The sequence below is a fragment of the Erinaceus europaeus genome, chromosome 20 (assembly GCF_950295315.1).
Source record: "Erinaceus europaeus chromosome 20, mEriEur2.1, whole genome shotgun sequence".
In the NCBI taxonomy this organism is placed as follows: Eukaryota; Metazoa; Chordata; class Mammalia; order Eulipotyphla; family Erinaceidae; genus Erinaceus; species Erinaceus europaeus.
This window is the reverse complement of record NC_080181.1, coordinates 6013070-6032713: the sequence shown is the minus strand read 5'-3', so window position 1 is coordinate 6032713 and position 19644 is coordinate 6013070. Positions and strand designations below refer to the sequence as shown.

The 19644-nt window shown below is 40.1% G+C and overlaps 1 protein-coding gene across 1 annotated transcript; it reads left to right on the top strand.

Moving 5' to 3' along the window:
* The first annotated feature begins 2797 nt into the window (after positions 1-2797).
* On the top strand, positions 2798-12669 carry LOC132534899 (macrophage metalloelastase-like). Its single transcript, XM_060179625.1, has 10 exons — positions 2798-2905; positions 4288-4529; positions 5270-5418; positions 5582-5707; positions 6864-7025; positions 8088-8196; positions 9305-9438; positions 10007-10166; positions 11139-11242; positions 12048-12669. The coding sequence occupies exons 1-10, from the start codon at positions 2798-2800 to the stop codon at positions 12146-12148; spliced, it is 1395 nt and encodes a 464-aa protein (XP_060035608.1). The 3' UTR covers positions 12149-12669.
* The last annotated feature ends 6975 nt before the right edge of the window (positions 12670-19644 follow it).

Here is a 19644-nt window from a genome sequence, read left to right as displayed (position 1 = left end):
ACCTGCAGACCTGCTTCACCATCTGTGAAGCAACTCCCCTGCAGGTGGGGAGCCGGGGGCTGGAACCGGGATCCTTACGCCGGACCTTGCGCTTTGTGCCACCTGTGCTTAAACCACTGTGCTACCACCAGACACCCCTCTCTCTGTGTTTCTTTTTCTTTTTTTTATTATTTATCTATTCCCTTTTGTTATCCTTGTTTTTTTTAATATTCTAGTTATTATTGATGTCATTGTTGTTGGATAGTACAGAGAGAAATAGAGAGAGGAGGGGAAGACAGAGATGGGAGAGAAAGATAGACACCTGCAGACCTGCTTCACCGCCTGTGAAGCAACTCCCCTGCAGGTGGTGAGCTGGAGGCTCGAACCAGGATCCTTACGCCGGTCCTTGTACTTTGCGCCACCTGTGCTTTAGCCACTGCACTACCGCCCGACACCCCTCTCTGTGTTTCTATCTAATGAATAAATAAATAAATGATACAATTGTAGCACATTTATAGATACATTTTTAGAAAGCTTCCAGTAAGGCTATTCTTTCACTTCCTTTATGCCTTGGTCAGCTTCTATTTTGTGTTACTACTGCTATGCTTGAGGCTCTATTCTTGAGCTCGATTCCGGTCACACATACCTACCATTAACTTTATGGTAGTTCTGGGCACCAGGGATGTCACTGTGGACAGTACAGACAGACCTTGTCTGCATGCAGCAAACCAGCTCCTCCTCTCATGTTTTCTCAGAGACCTCATTTTCCTGCTCATCACTCAAACTATCATGCTCCTCTGAAATCTCTGAAAGTCAGTATTTGAACTGACTACCTTACAGCTCTTCCGTGTGATTTCCTGCATAAATACTAAAGTCAGACTTACTTCTGAGCGTAACTGGCATGACATTTTCCTTTCAGAGGGAAGGGGGAAGCATATTTGTGAGTACCTACATCGAGTGCTGGTATTTATGATACACAGTCTCACTAATCATCACAACAGCAGGTAAAACAAACCATCTCCACTTGCAAATAAAATGCCATAACATCCTTAAGATCAAATCACAGAGCTTGAAAAAGACAGTTTGGCGGTGGATGCCAAGTACAACCCAGAGACTCCCTTCCCTTCCTACTTGAGGGGGCAATGATTGCCCTGGGGTTCCAGATGGGGAGCAGTGGCACTGGCCAGGCCTGGAAGGGGGTTGGGCAATGACAGAACACCAACACATTGATTTGTATAGCTTTGCCCTTACTCCCCTTGCCCACCCCACCCCCATAGGAGTCAGAAGGTAGCCCACAGTCTTATACTTCTACCTTTGGAATTTTATTCCTTGATTCTATAACACTTTCAGCTACCAGACATTCTCTAGTGGCTGAGAGGCAGAATTCTGTGTTGTTTCTTTTTCACCAGAGCACTGCTCAGCATTTGTTTTTGGTGGTATGGGGGATTTAACAGGAGACTTTAGAGCCTCAGGCATGAAAGTCTTTTGCACACCATTACACTATCTCCCCTGTTCCTGAAAGTAGGTTTTGAAGTAAGTTCAAAGGACCTAATTCAAATTTTGAAGGAGGAAGGAAGCACACACTTCTCCTATCTCTCAAGTTAAATGATGATTTTTATTCTGCCAAGTCTAGACAATGAGGTGGGGCGAGAGTGAGCTTGTTTCCGCAATCTCTCTACCCAGCTCCACAATCGGGATGGATCTCAACTCAGACAACTGAAAACTTCAGATTCTAGAAACAGGATGTAAGCTTAAACAACACAGAAGGAACATCAAACCATGACGATGCCATGAAACTTCAATTGCCAAATACTTGGGAGCTAGATTTATCTGGGAGAAGATTCACCTATAATAGCACATTTTAGTTAACATGGCCCAGGAGGTGGTTCAGTGAATAAAGTGCTGAACTATCTGGCATGAGGTTCTCAATGAAGCCTGAGATCGCATATGCCAGAGTGGTGCTCTGGTTCTTTCTCTTCTCGCTCTTAAATAAACAGATACTAAAATCACTTTAGCCGATGCCTTTATTTAGCAAAATGATTACTTAACAGTGTACAGAAGGGATGCACTATAGAAGAAATTGAAAATGGTCGATTTCCCTATTTAAACTTATCTTCATTTACCTATTGGATAGAAACAGCTAGAAATTGAGAGGGGAGGAGAGATGATAAAGAGGAAGAGAGACAGAGAGACACCTGCAGCCCTGCTTCAGCACTCCAAAGCTTTCCCTCTGCGAGTGGAGACTGGGGGCTCAAACCCTCAAACCCAGGTTCTTGTGGCCTGTAACATGTGTGCTCAAGCAGGGCCTGGTGGTGGCACACTCAGTGGAGTGCAGGCATCATCTACACTTGCTGGGGGGAAGCTTCATGAGCAGTGGAGCAGTGCTGCAGGTATCTTTCCTCCTTCTCTATCTCTGTCTCTTCCCTTCTATCAAAAAAGAAAGAAAAAGGAAAACATGGCTCTCAGGAATGGTGGAGCCATGTAGACACCAAGCCCCAGCAATAACCTTGGCAGCAAAACACAAAAACCAGTGCTCTTATTTTGAAGAAATTACACTGATTTATCTAAGTAAGTTGTGAGTTAATGTTAATCTACCTGTGGAAGGGCTACGGTACTATAGGCCCATTTTTGGTTCCAGAATAGAAATGTGCTGTCTTTGCATGCTTTTGAAAGTCAAATGATAAAATCAACTATGAGTCACCAAAAGGATTTCTTATGGAGTGAGCCTGGTCTAAGGGGTATATAAGGAAGGACACCTAAGGAACTTTTACTGTCAAGGAACAGCAAATTCATTTAAACTAGTCAAGAGAAGTTTAGAATGAAGTTCCTTCTACTGATGCTGGTCTTGACGGCCACTTCTTCCAAAGCTGATGATGCCTCCTCTGACTACATAAGCTTGAAAGAAGACGACATAGAATTTGCAAATGTAAGTGGTGACACTGTAGTGTTTAGCTAGCCTGCTTTCTGTCTCTAAAATCTATGTCATTGATCAGCTTTATTTTGAATAGTACTAGTTGAAAACTGGTTCAGGAGTCTGTTTACTTTGGGTGTTTCTTTTTTTTTTTTTTCTGTGTCAAAAAGAAATGTAGAAAGAGGTATTGTTTTTGAAGGATTTGTATATAATTGATAAGTGAATTTAGCTCCTCTGGAAAATATGCTGAAGAAGTTTTATTTAAGGTAGCAGGGTGGTAGGTAGTACAGCAAGCAGAGCACACATGCACTCATGTACAAAACTCAGGTTTAAGCCACCAGTCCCCACCTACAGGGCAGAAGTATTATGAGCAGTGAAGCACTTCTGCAGGTGTTTCTCTTTTTCTCTCTCCATCTCTCTCTCCCTCCTTCTTTCTCTCTGTCTCTCTAAAAAACAAGTTTCCATTACAATAGCTGAAGTTCTGTCTCTGTCATGATTTTTTTTCATTAGTCCTTCAATACCACCAATAGGTTTCAACATTGCCTTGATTAGTTAACCACTCAAACTGTCATGATAATTAAAAAAGGGATGTGAGAGTGATCTGGTTGTGACATCTGTCATCCCATTGATCACCAGGGGTGATAATTTTTTTTAAAAAAATGTATTTTTTTCTTTTTTAAAATTTCTTTATTGGGGAATTAATGTTTCACATTCAACAGTAAATACAATAGTTTGTACATGCATAACATTCCCCAGTTTTCCATATAACAATATAACCCCCACTAGGACCTCTGTCATCTTTCTGGGATCTGTATTCTCTCCACCCACCCTCCCATCCCAGAGTCTTTTACTTTGGTGCAATACGCCAATTCCAGTTCAGGTTCTACTCTTATTTTTTTCTGATCTTATTTTTCAACTTCTGCCTGAGAGTGAGATCATCCCATATTCATCCTTCTATCTGACTTACTTCACTTAACATAAAATTTTTAAGGTCCATCCAAGATTGGCTGAAAATGGTGAAGTCACCATTTTTTATAGCTGAGTAGTATTCCATTGCTCAGCCACTCATCTGTTGTTGGGCACCTGGGTTGCTTCTAGGTTTTGGCTACTACAAATTGTGCAGCTAAGAACATATGTGTACACAGATCTTCTTGGATGGGTGTGTTGGGTTCCACAGGATAAATCCCCATGAAAGGAATTGCAGGATCATAGGAATCAGTCTTAGTAACAGTTTGTGACAGGTCTTTGCTAGTACTGGAAATTAGTACTACTGTATTTTTATAGTTAGTTGTCTGACACTAGGTTCAAGAGCAATGTCTGTAGTTGAGTTAGTTATGCAGAGCTTCAACAGAAGCCTGCTAATCTATAACAATCTATTGCTAAATATATTTTTCCAGGAGTACCTTGCAAATTTCTATGGCCTCAAGACTGAAAGACAGCCAGAGAGCATATCAGAAGTCGCTGAGAACATGATGGAGAATAAAATCCAGGAAATGCAGAGGTTCTTTGCGTTAAACGTGACAGGGCAGTTGGATGCACCTACTCTCAACATGATGCACAGGCCTCGCTGTGGAGTGCCCGACGTTCAACATTTCAGCATAGCTCCTGGAAGGTGGAAGAAACGACTTATCACCTACAGGTAACGCTGCAGCCCACCACCTTTCCTACCTTCTAATAGGTCTGACTTCTAGTGAAAAAAAAAAATTCATTGTCTCTAGCAGAAAGAATTCACTGATCATTCAAGAAGGAGTTATCTGGTTTGCCAGTCTAGATTAGGAAGGCTGTAAATAAAAGGAAAACGAAGCTGAATTCATAAAGATCAAGAGAGAGGAAACATGTTTAGACCAGTCAAGGTAGACATATGCAGAGATTTGGAAGCATGGGCAAAAGACTAATAAGCATCTGTGAACATGAATCCCACATAATGATGATGCATAAATCATAAATGAGAAGAAATTAAGTTTGGTTCTGTTTTAAGGAAGAAGTTGTACAAGGATAAATGTTTCTGTAGCTAGTAAAGTCAGGCTTCCTTGGGTTCTTTTACTCTTTGTTTTCTGTTTCTGGGGCTTTTTACTCCAGGGACTCCAGGTTGACTTTTTTGCATAGTGAAAAAGATGGGTATGAAGGGCAGTGATCACAGCACGAATGTCGTCTAGTGCAGTGGGGGCGGGGCTTAAACTGGCTCCCATGCATAGCAAAGCGGGCATGCTACCCATATGAGATATGTTGCTGCCCAAGTCAGGTGTTTTTTTTTATATATCTTATCAATTTATGTATGAAGTAACTTAACCTCCAAAAGTGCTTTCAGATGTAAAGTATTATAATAAGACACAATTAACATATGGTTCTGTTTGTTTTCTCTCTTGTTTTACTGCTAAGAATCAATAATTACACTCCCGACATGAGGCCTGAGGATGTTGACTATGCCATCCAGAGAGCTTTTAATGAATGGGCTCTGGTGACTCCTCTGAATTTCAAAAGGATTCATGTGGGCTTTGCAGACATTATGATACAATTTGTAGTTGGAGGTAAAGACTTGCTTATAATCCACCTACATGATTTGGTATGGCCTGTAGAGTGTATAGCAGAACTAACTTTCTTTTCTCTTTCTTTCTTTCTTTCTTTCTTTCTTTCTTTCTTTCTTTCTTTCTTTCTTCCTTTTTTTCCTTCCTTCCTTTCGTTTTTTTTAAGATCATGGAGATGGCTATCCTTTTGATGGAACAGGTGACATCTTAGCCCATGCTTTTTTCCCTGGAACTCTTTTTCCTGGAGATACACATTTTAATGATGATCAGTACTGGACTTTACACAAGAAAGGTTGGTAAATAAAAGCAAACAATTATGACACACACAAACAGAAACACCCACTCCCAAAGAACCTTTTAAATCCTAACTAATGAAAGACCACATTTTGAGATTTATGCTACTTAGCCATGCATGCAGAACATCTTGAAATTTCAAAGGATCCCCCAAAAAAAAGATCATTTCATACAGATCTGTACTGATAGCGGTAACACAGGTCTTTATAGAGAGAGTTAATTACAGATAAATAAACTACAGATAGAAGTAATTCTCGTAAGCAGAACTTGGACTAGAGTTGGTGTACTGCACCAAAGTCAAAGACTCTGGGGTGTGGGGAGGGTGCAGGTCCTGGAGCATGATGGCAGTGGAGGACCTAGGTGGGGTTGAATTCTCATACAGAAAACTGGTAAATGGTACACATGTACAAACTATTATATTTTACTATCAACTGTACACCATCAATCCTTCTAGAAAGAATTTTTTTTAAAAAAGAAGTAATTCTCAGCATGTGGGAAATTACCAAGTTCTTATTACTGTGTCCTTTTGATCTGCCCACCTCACCTTCATTTTAACTGGTTCAGGCCTATACTTTCAAAAAGCCTATTTATTCAAGAAAATTCAAACCATAAGTGCTTATTATTCATTAGACAGGACAGACAGAAATTGAAAGAGGAATGAAAGATGGAGAGGGAGAGAGAAAGACAGACACCTGCTTTACCACCTATGAAGCGACTCTCCTGCAGGTGGGGACCCAGGGGCTCGAACCGGGATTATTCTCAAAACAATTCACAGCAGAATGTATTTCATTTGTCTTGCTAGAGCAGTATTCTTTGGAGAGAGAAGATTTAGCCCAAAGGGGGCTATATGATAATACTTGGAGACATTTTCTGATTGTCAATAAACTTGAGCAGGGCTTACTGCTTGAATTTCATGGTAGTTTCAAAGATTTCTAGACATCTGCAATGCTCAAGACAACCCTCAAAGCAATGATTACCTGGCATTTAGTGTCTACAGAGAAAAGATTTTTAAAAATCTTGTACCAGAGGTAGGCAAAAAAGAAAAAAAAAACTCCCAGAGTTTCCTTTGTCGCTGGGTCAGATGCTGTGTTGCTATCCTCTAGAAGCAAACATATGTCATTGCTCCTTTCACCTTTTGCATGGTTTCTTTACAGGCACAAATTTGTTCCTAGTTGCTGTTCATGAACTCGGCCATGCCTTGGGTCTTCATCATTCCAAAGACCCAAAGGCTATAATGTTTCCCAACTACAATTACGTTGATGTCAACAAATTTCGCCTTTCTGAGGATGACATACGTGGCATTCAGTTTATTTATGGTAAATTGAATTTCTTTATTATTTTACCTGTGACGTTCCTCTTAAGAACATTCCCCTGATATCTGCTTTTGGATAAAGCATGGCTATCTATTTTCTTTTTGATACCTATAAAAAAATCTTAAAGGTAATTAGCGTAGATATAACCTTCATTTTGTAAACATATACAAGAGACCTGGTGTGCTATACCAAAACCAGAATCTGAGAGCTTTCTTTTGAAAAACTACTTTTGTTTACCCATGTGTGAGGTGGGGGTGGGGGGGACGAATACCAGAAGAGTACTCAACTCTGGAATAAAGTGGTACTAAGGGTCTGACCTGCAGCCTCTGGGGCCTCGGCCATGTTACAGCATTCTCATAGACTGAGCTATCTGTCCCCAGAGCCTGAGGCTTCTTTCTAGCCATAAAGAGAAGTAATCTAACCAGAACAGGAAAAGAAGTGATCAGATTTTTCTCCTCCATGATGTTACAACCACCTGAGAAAAAATCTTTTATCATATTACACCTATGAATTTTATATAGCTGTAACTGTTTTAATTTTAAGAGATTTGTTTACCTTTCTATTTTATGAAAGATAAAGCATGAGACCACTGCTCTGGCATGTACAGAGCTATGTATTAAACATCAAGCCATATATATATATACTCTATTAAGAAACTGCCTCCTCAGGGTGGGAGTATGGATCGACCTGTCAATGCCCATGTTCAGTGGGGAAGCAGTTATAGAAGCCAGACCTTTTACCTTCTGCACCCACAGTGATCTTGGGTCCATGCTCCCAGAGGGATAAAGAATAGGAAAAAGCTATCAGGGGAGGGGATGGGATATGAAATCTGGTGGTGGAAATTGTGCAGAGTTGTACCCTTCTTATCCTATGGTTTTGTTAATGTCTCATTTTCAAAATTAATTAATTAATTGACAAACTCCACATAACCTTAAAAAAACACCTGCCTCCCAAGGATTATATTCTATATTTTTCTTTAATTTGAAATGTTAGAAAAGAACAATTCCCCCTCTTATGGATTAAAACAAATTTTTTCCCCAAAAGCTCATTAAAATGTGTTTTCAGGGCGACCGGGAAGTATAGAATCCCCAGCAAACTCAGCTGCTTGTGGCCCCAATTTGCGCTTTGATGCTGTCAGTACAGTGGGAGATGAAATCTTTTACTTTAAAGACAGGTATGATCATTTTTATATCTACACAACATTTAAGACGGTCAGATTTTGTATGTGTGCATGTCAGAGAATAGTAGAATGTGAGGAAAGACATACTGGCCAAAAATTCTAAGTAGGAATCTGGATTTGATAGAAGGCATTGGAAAAATCTTCATGATTATAAAGTGGGGAGGGCAGAGTGGTTAAAATTGTGTCCTAACTTGAATACTGACATGTAAAAATGGGCTTGCAGGAGTGTGACAGGAATTTTGGTTACAAAAAGACAGAAGGCAGAGAAGCTAGACTCTTTGAACCATAGATGACAATGATGCACAGTCACTACAATTGTGCAGTACTTATTGAAAAGACTTGATTTCTACTGATAGAAAAGAAAACTCCAGGATGACATGACCACTATTGTAGAATATGTGGAAGTGGATATTGAAGGCTGGGAGCATCGAGATTAGTATTTCGTTATAGGCACATGCTCTTCATTTCTAGATTATAAAACTGAGATACTTGAGGTTAAGTGACTTCCTTTAGATTACAAAACTGGTGAACAGACTGTGGGGCTAGAAGAGCCACACTTCTTGATTCCAAGTGCCAGGTATTTCTTTTCTTTCTTTCTTTTTAAAAAATTATTTATTTATTTATTCCCTTTTGTTGCCCTTCTTGATTTATTGTTGTAGTTATTATTGTTGTTGTTATTGATGTCATCGTTGTTGGATAGGAGAGAAAGGGAGAGAGGAGGGGAACACAGAGAGTGGGAGAGAGAGAGACAGACACTTGCAGACCTGCTTCAAAGCCTGTGAAGCGACCTCCTTGCAGGTGGAGAGCCAGGGGCTTGAACCAGGATCATTACGGGGTCTTTGGGCTTTGCGCCACCTGTGCTTAACCCGCTGCGCTACCACTGGACTCCCTTTCCAGTTATGCATATATAGCACTCACCTGTGAAGAGCTCTGAAAGAAGTGATGAAGCTCCTTTCTTTTGAAGTTCCTACCAGAATGTGGAAATAATGAGAAGAGACTGTATATTCCATTCATAGATCCTTCCCACTCACATTTCATAGTTCCTAGGTCTACAGTGATTTTTTAAAAATATGTTTTAAGTGTTACTTTTTATTTAAAACAGGCTCATATGGCAGAGGCTTCCTGGAAGTCCAAAAAGCAATACTAGTTTAATTTCTTCTTTGTGGCCAAGCTTACCATCTGACATTCAAGCCGCTTATGAAATTGAAGACAGGAAACAGCTTTTTCTCTTTAAAGGTAAGTCTAATGTTTAGTTTTGCTGTGTGTCTACCTTAAGGGAGAGAAAAGTTAAATATAAACCAAAAGAACACTCCAAATTTTATTAATGGTGGTTGAAGTAAAATTTAAACTAGCTTAGTACCTAGGTAACTTCTAAAACTTCTTGGAGATATTTGTAAAGCATGAGGTGGTTATACTTGTAAAAGCAAAGAGGATACCATCACATTGAGGAACAAAGCCATACAATTTGGAACTATGAGAAAAGAGTGGCGTAAGGATCCCGGTTCAAGACCCCGGCTCTCCCCTAGTAGGGGAGTCGCTTCACAGCCAGTGAAGCAGGTCTGCAGATGTCTGTTTTTCACTCCCCCCTTTGCCTTCCCCTCCTCTCTCCATTTCTCTCTGTCCTATCCAGTAACAACATCAATAACAACAACAATAACTATAATAATAAAACAACAAGGGCAACAAAAGGTAATTAATAAATATTAAAAAAAGAAAATCCTTGAAAAACAAGACTGACATTGTTGAAGTGCCAGATCACTCTTTTATATAGTATTTATGTGTCTCTTTGTCTTTATCTTCACAGATGATAGATACTGGATACTCAGCAATCTAAGACCGCAACCAAACTATCCCAAGAGCATCTATTCTTTGGGCTTTCCAGACTCTGTAAAAAAAATTGATGCAGCAGTTTTCAATCCACTGTACTCTAAGACCTACTTCTTTGTAGACAATCAGTATTGGAGGTGAGCTTTCTGGTTGTAATTTGCTTTGACCCTTAAGATATGTACAACAGGGGCTGGGTAGTAGCACATCCATTAGAGCATCCAAGTTAACCATGTTTGAAGATCCAGGTTCAAGCCCCTGGTCCCTGGCCTGCAGGAGGAAATTTCACAAGCAGTATAGCAGTGTTGTAGGTATCTCTCCTCTCTGTTTCCACTGCTCCCTCTCTGCTTTTCTCTCACACACACACTATCAAAGAGAGATGGGGGTGGTGGAGGAGTGGTGTTTGGGAACAGTGAAGTTACTGTGTCGGCACTAAGTCCCAATAATAACCTTGGTAGCAAAACGAAAAAAAAAAAAAAGAATTTGGATAAAGGCTGGAAATGGCGTTTTTCAGAAGGCAGTTTTCCTATGCAAATTTCTAAAGGTCTCTTCCCTTTCTGGGAAAAGGAATAAGAGAACACAGAATTGGAATAGTTTTTTATTTAACTAGTTCTTTTTCCTCTGTACTTGTGGTTTCTGAGATAACATATGGTGTGTTTTCAAACAGAAACATTTCAAATAAAATGCCACGTACTGGTTACATAGTGGTAACACACTGGAAAAGAGTAAGATCTAGTATTTATGGTTTGGAGGGCATAAGGGTTTTTAGATTTCTTTCCATAACATTGGGATCACCTAGACAAAATGAAATTATTTTGGAAGATATCCACATACAGGACACTAGACACTGAACTCTACAAAGGAAGACTAGTTCTGGTGGAAGCATCACAGAGAAGTGAAGTGGGGAAAGTGCTTGAGTAGAAGCCAGGAAACCTAGCATTCAGTCCTATAGAGACCGGAAATAAATGAGTGCGTTGCCTAGGTTCTTGGTTTACTAACTGGTGTATTAAACCCTTTTCATATTGAGCCTTTCAGTATTGTGGGTTTATTTCAAGTTTTAGGTTATGAACTCAATTTTCTATTAAGTTTCTCCCTCCTATTTCTTTGCTTAGGTACTCTGAGAGAAGACAACGTATGGACCCTGGTTATCCCAAACTGATTACCACATATTTCCCAGGAATTGGTCCTAAAATTGATTCAGTCTACTACTACAACAGTAAGTACATTAAAAATTATTAATACTTTGAAAATGCCTTTTGGGAACACTGTACTGATTTAAAGGCAAGATCAAAGGCTAGCTCTCCAAAATAGAAAACAACAAACATAATTGTTCTTCCATGGGCCAGAATGAGGGAACATAACGTGCTAAGCTCAGAATACATGTGCTAGAAGCATAAATGAGACATATTTCCACCATGGTCTTCTAGGCAGAGGTCTAAGATTGTATCACTCACGACTGCCTGTATCTCTGAAATTTGCAGTCCCATCAAGCTGTATATTATATGGAAGTGCGCACAAGACAGCCAGGATGCAGGCAACTGGAGTCCTTCAGATATTTTTTAACCTCCTGGGACTCTTAAGGGATCACAAGAACTGGGGGGCGGGGGGGCAAGAATGGGTTGAGAAAAACTTGAATTTGTGTTTTTGAATGTCTTCAAGCAAGATTAGCCTGAACAATATTATTGACTGCCCCAATTTCTCCATCAAATTTGGGCTTAATCTCTTCTGCCCTACCTGGAGTCTTCCACCTGGAGTGTGATTTTTCTAAAACATCTGTAACTTAATAATCAGCATTCTAGAACAACCCCTTCTCAAGAAAGGTAGTAAAGATACCAAATGGTGGCATGGCTGGCAGTAAGCAGGTACGCAGGGGCAGGAGATTCAGCCATGGGAGCCAACAGTTACATTCTGCAATCAGACTCATCTAGTCCACATAACCTATAAAACACAGACCTATACTTATTTTTTAAAGAAGAAATATAAGCTTTAAATTAAACCATTCCATTTCTTTCCACTTTTAGAGCACTACTATTTCTTCCAAGGATCTACCATGCTTGAATATGATGTCCTATCCAATCAAGTCACCAAAAAGTTGAAAACCAGTAGTGATTTTGGGTGCTAGGAATGATATAGTTGATGGTGTCTGTCAAATTCACTTCAGCTTAATAAGTATTTATTGCACATTTTCTATGTATAAAGTGTGATAATGCATGATAATATGTATCACAAAACAGTAAGTCTGTAGGTCACAGATGAATGGTCATAGCATTAAGTGGTTATACAAAGTTTACAAAAACTGATGTTCTGAATACTCTCATAGTTGATTTTTACTTGACTCTTACTATCATCATGTTTGAAGGAAGACAGCTTAAAAGGTCTAGAGAATATTTTAGTTATTAATATCCTTGAATTGAGAAATCATAATTAGTTTTGTGACTTAAAATATTTTTACCATTAACTATGTTATCAAGATTATTATTTTAATTCTTTTAGCATGATGGCAGAAACATTAAATAAGAAGAAAGAATCATATAAGTGAAATTATATGACTGTGTAGTAGTGTAACTATACTCTGTTGTTGGTTCTGGCTTCTCTAACATGTTTATTAAGTATATGTGCATCATATTCAAATAAAATCTCTGAAAGAATATATTTACTTCTTGAGAATTTTTTTTCTTGAAAACAGACAGTATAGTTTGAAATTAATTCTCAACCTACTCCTAAATAAAACATGTCTTTATGTGATGGCAGCAAGGGACAAATATAAAAATAGCAAGTGGAAAGAGTAAGAGGTGGGGCTGGGTGGTGGTGCACCTGGCTGAACACACACATATTACAGTGTGTAAGGTGCTGGGTTCAAGTCCCTGGTCCTACCTGAAGGGGGAAGCTTCATGAGTGATGAAATGGTGCTGCAGGTATTTCTCCTTCTCTATCGCCCCTTTCCATCTCAATTTCTCCTTGTCTCTTTCCAAAACATAACAAAACTTTGTTTAAAAAAAGAAAGAGTAAGAAGTTGTTTTCTGTGTTGTGTGTTACTGATAGCATTTAAGGAAGCACTCTTCAGAACTCCTATGATCCCAGGAGTAGCTACAGGGCACAATGACCACCTTAAAGGAGGAGGGAAGATGGGAGTCGGGCTGTAGCGTAGCGGGTTAAGCGCAGGTGGCACAAAGCACAAGGACCGGCATAAGGATCCCGGTTCGAGCCCCGGCTCCCCACCTGCAGGGGAGTTGCTTCACAGGCGGTGAAGCAGGTCTGCAGGTGTCTTTCTTTCTCTCCTCCTCTCTGTCTTCCCCTCCTCTCTCCATTTCTCTCTGTCCTATCCAACAATGACAACAACAATAATAACTACAACAATAAAACAACAAGGGCAACAAAGGGAATAAATAAAATAAATATTAAAAAAATAGAATCAAAAGGAGGAGGGATGAAATGGAAACTATACATGCTGGGAAGAGAAGATTAGAAACAGAAGCGAGGAGAGGACTGGAATTAGTCTACTGATACTAAAATCTTCATGTTTTTAAGATTTTTGATTTATTTATTAATGAGAAAGATAGGAGGAGAGAGAAAGAATCAGACATCAATCTGGCACATGTGCTGCTAGGGATCGAACCCAGGACCCCATGCCTGAAAGTCCAAAGCTTTATCACTGTGCCATCCCCCGGACCACTGAAGCTTCGTGTTTTTGTTTTGTTTTTAATAAATACATCTTTTAAAATTTGTATTTATTTACTGGATAGAGAAAGCCAGAAATCAAGAGGGAAGGGGGTGATAGAGAAGAAAAAGTGACAGAGACACCTGCTGCACTGTGTCCCATTTGCAAAGCTTTCCCTCTGCAGGTGGGGGTTCAAACCTATATCCTTGCACACTGTGACATGTGTGCTCAACCAGGTGCATCACCACACAGCACCTTGACTTGGGTTTTATTAAAAATTATTTGCAATTTTCTGTGTTTTTAATTTGAGCATGTTTTATGTTTTAACGGTTTAGAAAAATTCATTTTTTCTTTATATATTTAAAAATAACCTTTTATATTTCAGAGGAATTGAGATGGTAGGCGGAGATAGACAGGAAGATGGGGCAAGGTGGTGCAACACTTGGTTAAGGGCTCACATTACAATGTACAAGGGCCCAAGTTCAAGCCCCTAGTCCCCACCTTCAGGTGGAAAGTTTCATGAGTGGTGAAGCAGGGCTGCAGGTGTCTCTCTGTCTCTTTCGCTCTATTTCCCTCTCTTCTCTCAATTTCTGTCTCTATCCAATAATAAATAAAATATTATTTTTAAAAGTAAGGAAGACTCCCAGCTACATGTGCTGTCACTCCCTCAGCCTGCAAGGGTCAAATTTGCCATCGAAAACGACGACCTCTACTTTTTTCTTTTGTATTTTGATAAACACTGAAGAAGCTGGAGCTGTTAAACTTTATCTTGGGGAAAACCTCAGAACTGGTTCATTTGGTGTCGTGGAACCTCTTACTGCTTTCAATACACAATTAGTAATCAACTGTTTTGTATACTTGTTTTCAGTTTTCATTTCGACAAACGAGCACTGTAATTATAGCTGTTAGAATAAAATCTCTTAACTATTAAAAAAAAAGTGAGGAAGACTGAGCGAGAGACACCTGTAACACTACTTTACTGAACATGAAGTTTCCCTTCCGACAAGTCAGGATCAGGGAGTTGAACCCAGATTGTTGCATATGGTAACAGGTGCACTTAATCATGTTAGCCACTTCCTGGCCCTGAAAATCTGTTGTGTGTTTTTTCCACTCTGTCCGCTGAGAATCTGTTTTTTTTTTTCATCTGTGAAATGGAGATATGTATCTTTCTCTTGCAATGTGAATACAGATATGACGGGCCTAGACCTCGAAAAGATCCCTCTCCCCATTGTCACTCGTCATCTCTATCAGGAACAACACAATAGACCCCTTTGTGAGCCCCCAAAGGACCTTGCCCTCAATGTGTATCAACAAAGGTAGAGAATGTTCCATCCTCCAAAGGGAGGCTGGACAGCATACTCTATCTTCCACCACGGGAATTTGGTCCTGAAATTGGGGCACCTTGGAACATTCCTACTCATGACCCCAGAATATGAGCTCAGATCTACAGGGATGCAGAGGTCACATAGGCTCCTAAGCTGAATATGGGCCCCAGATCACATCACATTGACGGCGTTTACAGTCAGCAATACTTATACCCCTTTCCCATATTTAGGAGCTACTCTGTTTCCTGATCCAGCTTTCTGATCCTTTTTCCAGCCATGACTTCATCTCCCCAGACAATAACATGGGTCCACCTGCATATGAGATGTCAGGCTCAGGAAAGAAAGAAAGAAAGAAAGAAAGAAAGGAAGAAAGAAAGAAAGAAAGAAAGAAAGAAAGAAAGAAAGGGAAAGAAGAAAGAAAGAAGCAAAGAAAAAGAAAGAAAGAAAAAAAGAAAGAAAGAAAGAAAGAAAGAAAGAAAGAAAGAAAGGAAAACCTAGTATAGGTATAGTCATGGGCTCTTTGGATTGTAACTAAAATAGTACTACTAACTATCTACAAAATGGAGACCCCCTCCAACTCTTCATCTGAACTATTCCCCTTTAAGGTCATGATTAGTCAACAATTTGTTTGGCTCTACAGGTTAACTCTCTTTGCAGCCACCAGGTTCCAGATGCTACCATGAGGCCAACTGGACTTCCCTGAGCAGACAACCCCACCAACATGTCCTAGAGCCCCGCTTCCCCAGAGCTCTGCCCCACTAGGGAAAGAGAGAGAGGCTGGGAGTATGGATCAACCTGTCAATACTCATGTTCAGTGAGGAAGCAATTACAGAAGCCAGACCATCTACCTTCTACACCCCATAATGACCCAGGGTCCATATTCCCAGAGGGATAATGAATAGGAAAGCTATCAGGGGAGAGGATGGGACACAGAGTTCTGGTGGTGGTAATTGTGTGGCGTTGTACCCCTCTAATCCTATGACTTTTGTCAGTGTTTCCTTTTTGTAAATCAAAAATTTTAAAAATAATTACAACACACACACACACACATATATTGCTGGTTACATAAGATCTATGTAGTTGTCTTCTTTATCTATTTCATCATACTGTCATACCCATTTCAAGACAAGAGACAATATTTACCTAAAATTATTATTTTTACAATACAGTTTTAATGAAGAGTAAGTGGATGTCCCAACCCCATCTCTGGAATTGTAAGAATTAGATATGCCTTGGTACATATCCAACATGAATTTAAACTAATACTGCAACACAAAAATTTTACTCTGTCATTCTTACATAATGTGACCCATCCAAAAGAGGATGAGTCTCACAGTTGTGGTAAAGCATTTAGAACCATTACCACAGATTTGTCCCAGTAATACCAATGGTCACGGGATTTTTGACAACAGTATGAAGAAATCTAACATCCAGAAACATTAAATTCCAGAGTATAAGCAAAGGATTTGTATATGCCAACAGAAGAGGTCATTCTTACAAAAATTAACACCCAAAACTTTAAATTACTACAAAAGTGGAGTAGAAGCAACTTCATTACTGAGAGACAAGTATGCAAAGGATGATAGCCAGAATATACAAATACAATGGATGACAGTCAGAATATACAAATACAAAAAGAAAAGGTTTAATCTTTCAGTTCATACATCTAGTAGAAAATTCATCCTCACTTATTCAAGAGCTCTAATTTCTCTATATCGTTCTACCCAGGCAGCCTCATCTTTTGCTTCTACTAAGTACTGCTTCTATGACATGCCTTGGAAAGGGTTTAGATCAAGCTTGTGTGCATGACACAATGGCATGCGGAGTGAGCTGAAGGTAATCAAGGCTCAGCAAAGTTGGAAAATAATGGTTTTTCTTTCATTGGTCTGCCTAAAAATATTAGGAGGGGGCTAAAACGTAGATTGAGTGGGGAAACAGAGCCATTATCAGAGATATATTTTATATCAAAAGATTGGTCTCCAAGCACGTTAAACATTGACTTCCCAAACCTCTGCTCTCCTTTGCCTCTCCTGAATTGTCTTTCTCCCACATCGCACCCCCACCCCCACGCCTCCCCTTCTCCTTTGCTCAGGATGACAAGGAACCTCAGTTGCCTGACTGCCTTTCAGTCCCATAAGTCTAGTATTTTTGTACAAAGAAAACTAAACTAAGCTGCTTTTCTCCTGTCAGACTTATACTAGTTTAATTAATGGATCAGCCAATAAATCAAGAGGGAAGCAGGGAGACATTTTTGTGTTCCACTTGTGTGTGTAGGAAGCCGCAGGCCAAGGATCCCACTTCCCTGCTACATTCTGTCAAGGTCTCTGGGGGATGCTGCCACCCCCAGGCAGTGCCACACTGGGAAAGGCACCTCATTCAAGGTGCTCAAGAACCTGCAGACTTCCCCACTGCTCTTAGCTCAGTGTTGGAAAGACCTCTTTCAAAAAAAAACTGTATCTGCTGTGACAGATTTGGGTTCTTGAACAGAAGTTAGGGTGTTACACTAAGTTAGCGAACAGACTTGCCTAGTTGCTTAAGTAGGGTTTGAAGAAAAAGAGAGGAATTGGGGGTCAAGGGGCAGAAAGATGCCTTACAAGGTAAGGGCCATCCACTGCCCATGCACTCACCCAAGTCCAATCCCTGACACCACAGGGAGTACATGGCACTGGGACAAGTTCCAATCCTATGGTATTTCTTCCTCTCCGGCTCCATCTGTCTCTATATCTGCATAAAAACAAACAAGCAAACATGTTTCAGGGGCAATGACGTTGCACATGCACAGGGTCATGGTTCTGAAAAGATAGAGAGAAATCTATGAAAAACAATTTAGTCATTTAAAAATTACCTTGCCTTCCCCCTGAACAGAAAAGTGCACATGCTTTCTGAGCTGTCATCTCTCTCTTGCTGTTGTCTTTATTTTTGTTTTTCAAGCTATCATGTAAATTATTTTATCTTCAATACATATTTTAAAATTACTATATAGAAACTTGTCTTTCTAGAAAGAAGCTTGTCCACACATTCTCTTCCCGAGAAACTCTAGCCTTGCTACTTATACACACTCAAGACAGGTTCATCTTCACACGCTGCTGACGACATCTTAATTCTCACGACCCTCAGTGTGTCCTTGCAAGCCATGTCTCTGCTGGGACTCTCAATTTTCAGTCTCAGCATAGATTATAACACTTTTAGCTCCTATTCTATTTTACATATGAAGGAAATTCAAAGACCATTAAAATTAAACACATAGTTGGCCAGGCAAAATAGCTCACTTGCATAGTGTACTGCTTTGCCATGGGTGTGACCTAGCACACATCCCACTAATACACAACCCTGCACTGTGCTCTCTCTGTGTTTCTTTTTCTTTTTTTTTATTATTTATCTATTCCCTTCTGTTATCCTTGTTTTTTTTTTTAATATTGTAGATATTATTGATGTTGTTGTTGTTGGATAGGACAGAGAGAAATGGAGAGAGGAGGGGAAGACAGAGATGGGAGAGAAAGATAGACACCTGCAGACCTGCTTCACCATCTGTGAAGCAACTCCGCTGCAGGTGGGGAGCCGGGGGCTGGAACCGGGACCCTTACGCCGGTCCTTTGCGCCACCTGTGCTTAAGCCACTGTACTACCACCCGACACCCCTCTCTGTGTTTCTATCTAATGAATAAATAAATAAATGATACAATTGTAGCACATTTATAGATATATTTTTAGAAGCTTCCACTAAGGCTATTCTTTCACTTCCTTTATGCCTTGGTCAGCTTCTATTTTGTGTCTTACTTATATCCATCCCAAACTATAAAGATACTTCCTGAAAGTCTTCCAAATGCCAAATTCCTTCCTGTTGCAGATAAGACCAGTTCCCAAGGGCTTAGAGTGAGGCTTAGAAACACACCCTCTGGGTAACAACTATGCCATAAGGCAAGTTTACTACTGCTATGCTTGAGGCTCTATTCTTGAGCTCGATTCCGGTCACACGTACCTACCATTAACTTTATGGTAGTTCTGGGCACCAGGGATGTCACTGTGGACAGTACAGACAGACATTGTCTGCATGCAGCAAACCAGCTCCTCCTCTCATGTTTTCTCAGAGACCTCATTTTTCCTGCTCATCAGTCAAACTATCATGCTCCTCTGAAGTCTCTGAAAGTCAGTATTTGAAGTGACTACCTTACAGCTCTTCCATGTGATTTCCTGCATAAATACTAAAGTCAGACTTACTTCTGAGCATAACTGGCATGACATTTTCCTTTCAGAGGGAAGGGGGAAGCATATTTCTGAGTACCTACATCGAGTGCTGGTATTTATGATACACAGTCTCACTAATCATCACAACAGCAGGTAAAACAAACTATCTCCACTTGCAAATAAAATGCCATAACATCCTTAAGATCAAATCACAGAGCTTGAAAAAGACAGTTTGGCGGTAGATGCCAAGTACAACCCAGAGACTTCATTCCCTTCCTACTTGAGGGGGCAATCATTGCCCTGGGGTTCCAGATGGGGAGCAGTGGCACTGGCCAGGCCTGGAAGGGGGTTGGGCAATGACAGAACACCAACACATTGATTTGTATAGCTTTGCCCTTACTCCCCTTGCCCACCCCACCCCCATAGGAGTCAGAAGGTAGCCCACAGTCTT

Coding starts and splice junctions, on each gene's coding strand:
- LOC132534899 (XM_060179625.1), top strand. CDS start 2,798: ATGAAGTTCCTTCTACTGATGCTGGTCTTGACGGCCACTTCTTCCAAA. Junction 9,439..10,006: donor ACAGCTTTTTCTCTTTAAAG/GTAAGTCTAATG, acceptor TTATCTTCACAG/ATGATAGATACTGGATACTC. Junction 10,167..11,138: donor GTAGACAATCAGTATTGGAG/GTGAGCTTTCTG, acceptor TTCTTTGCTTAG/GTACTCTGAGAGAAGACAAC.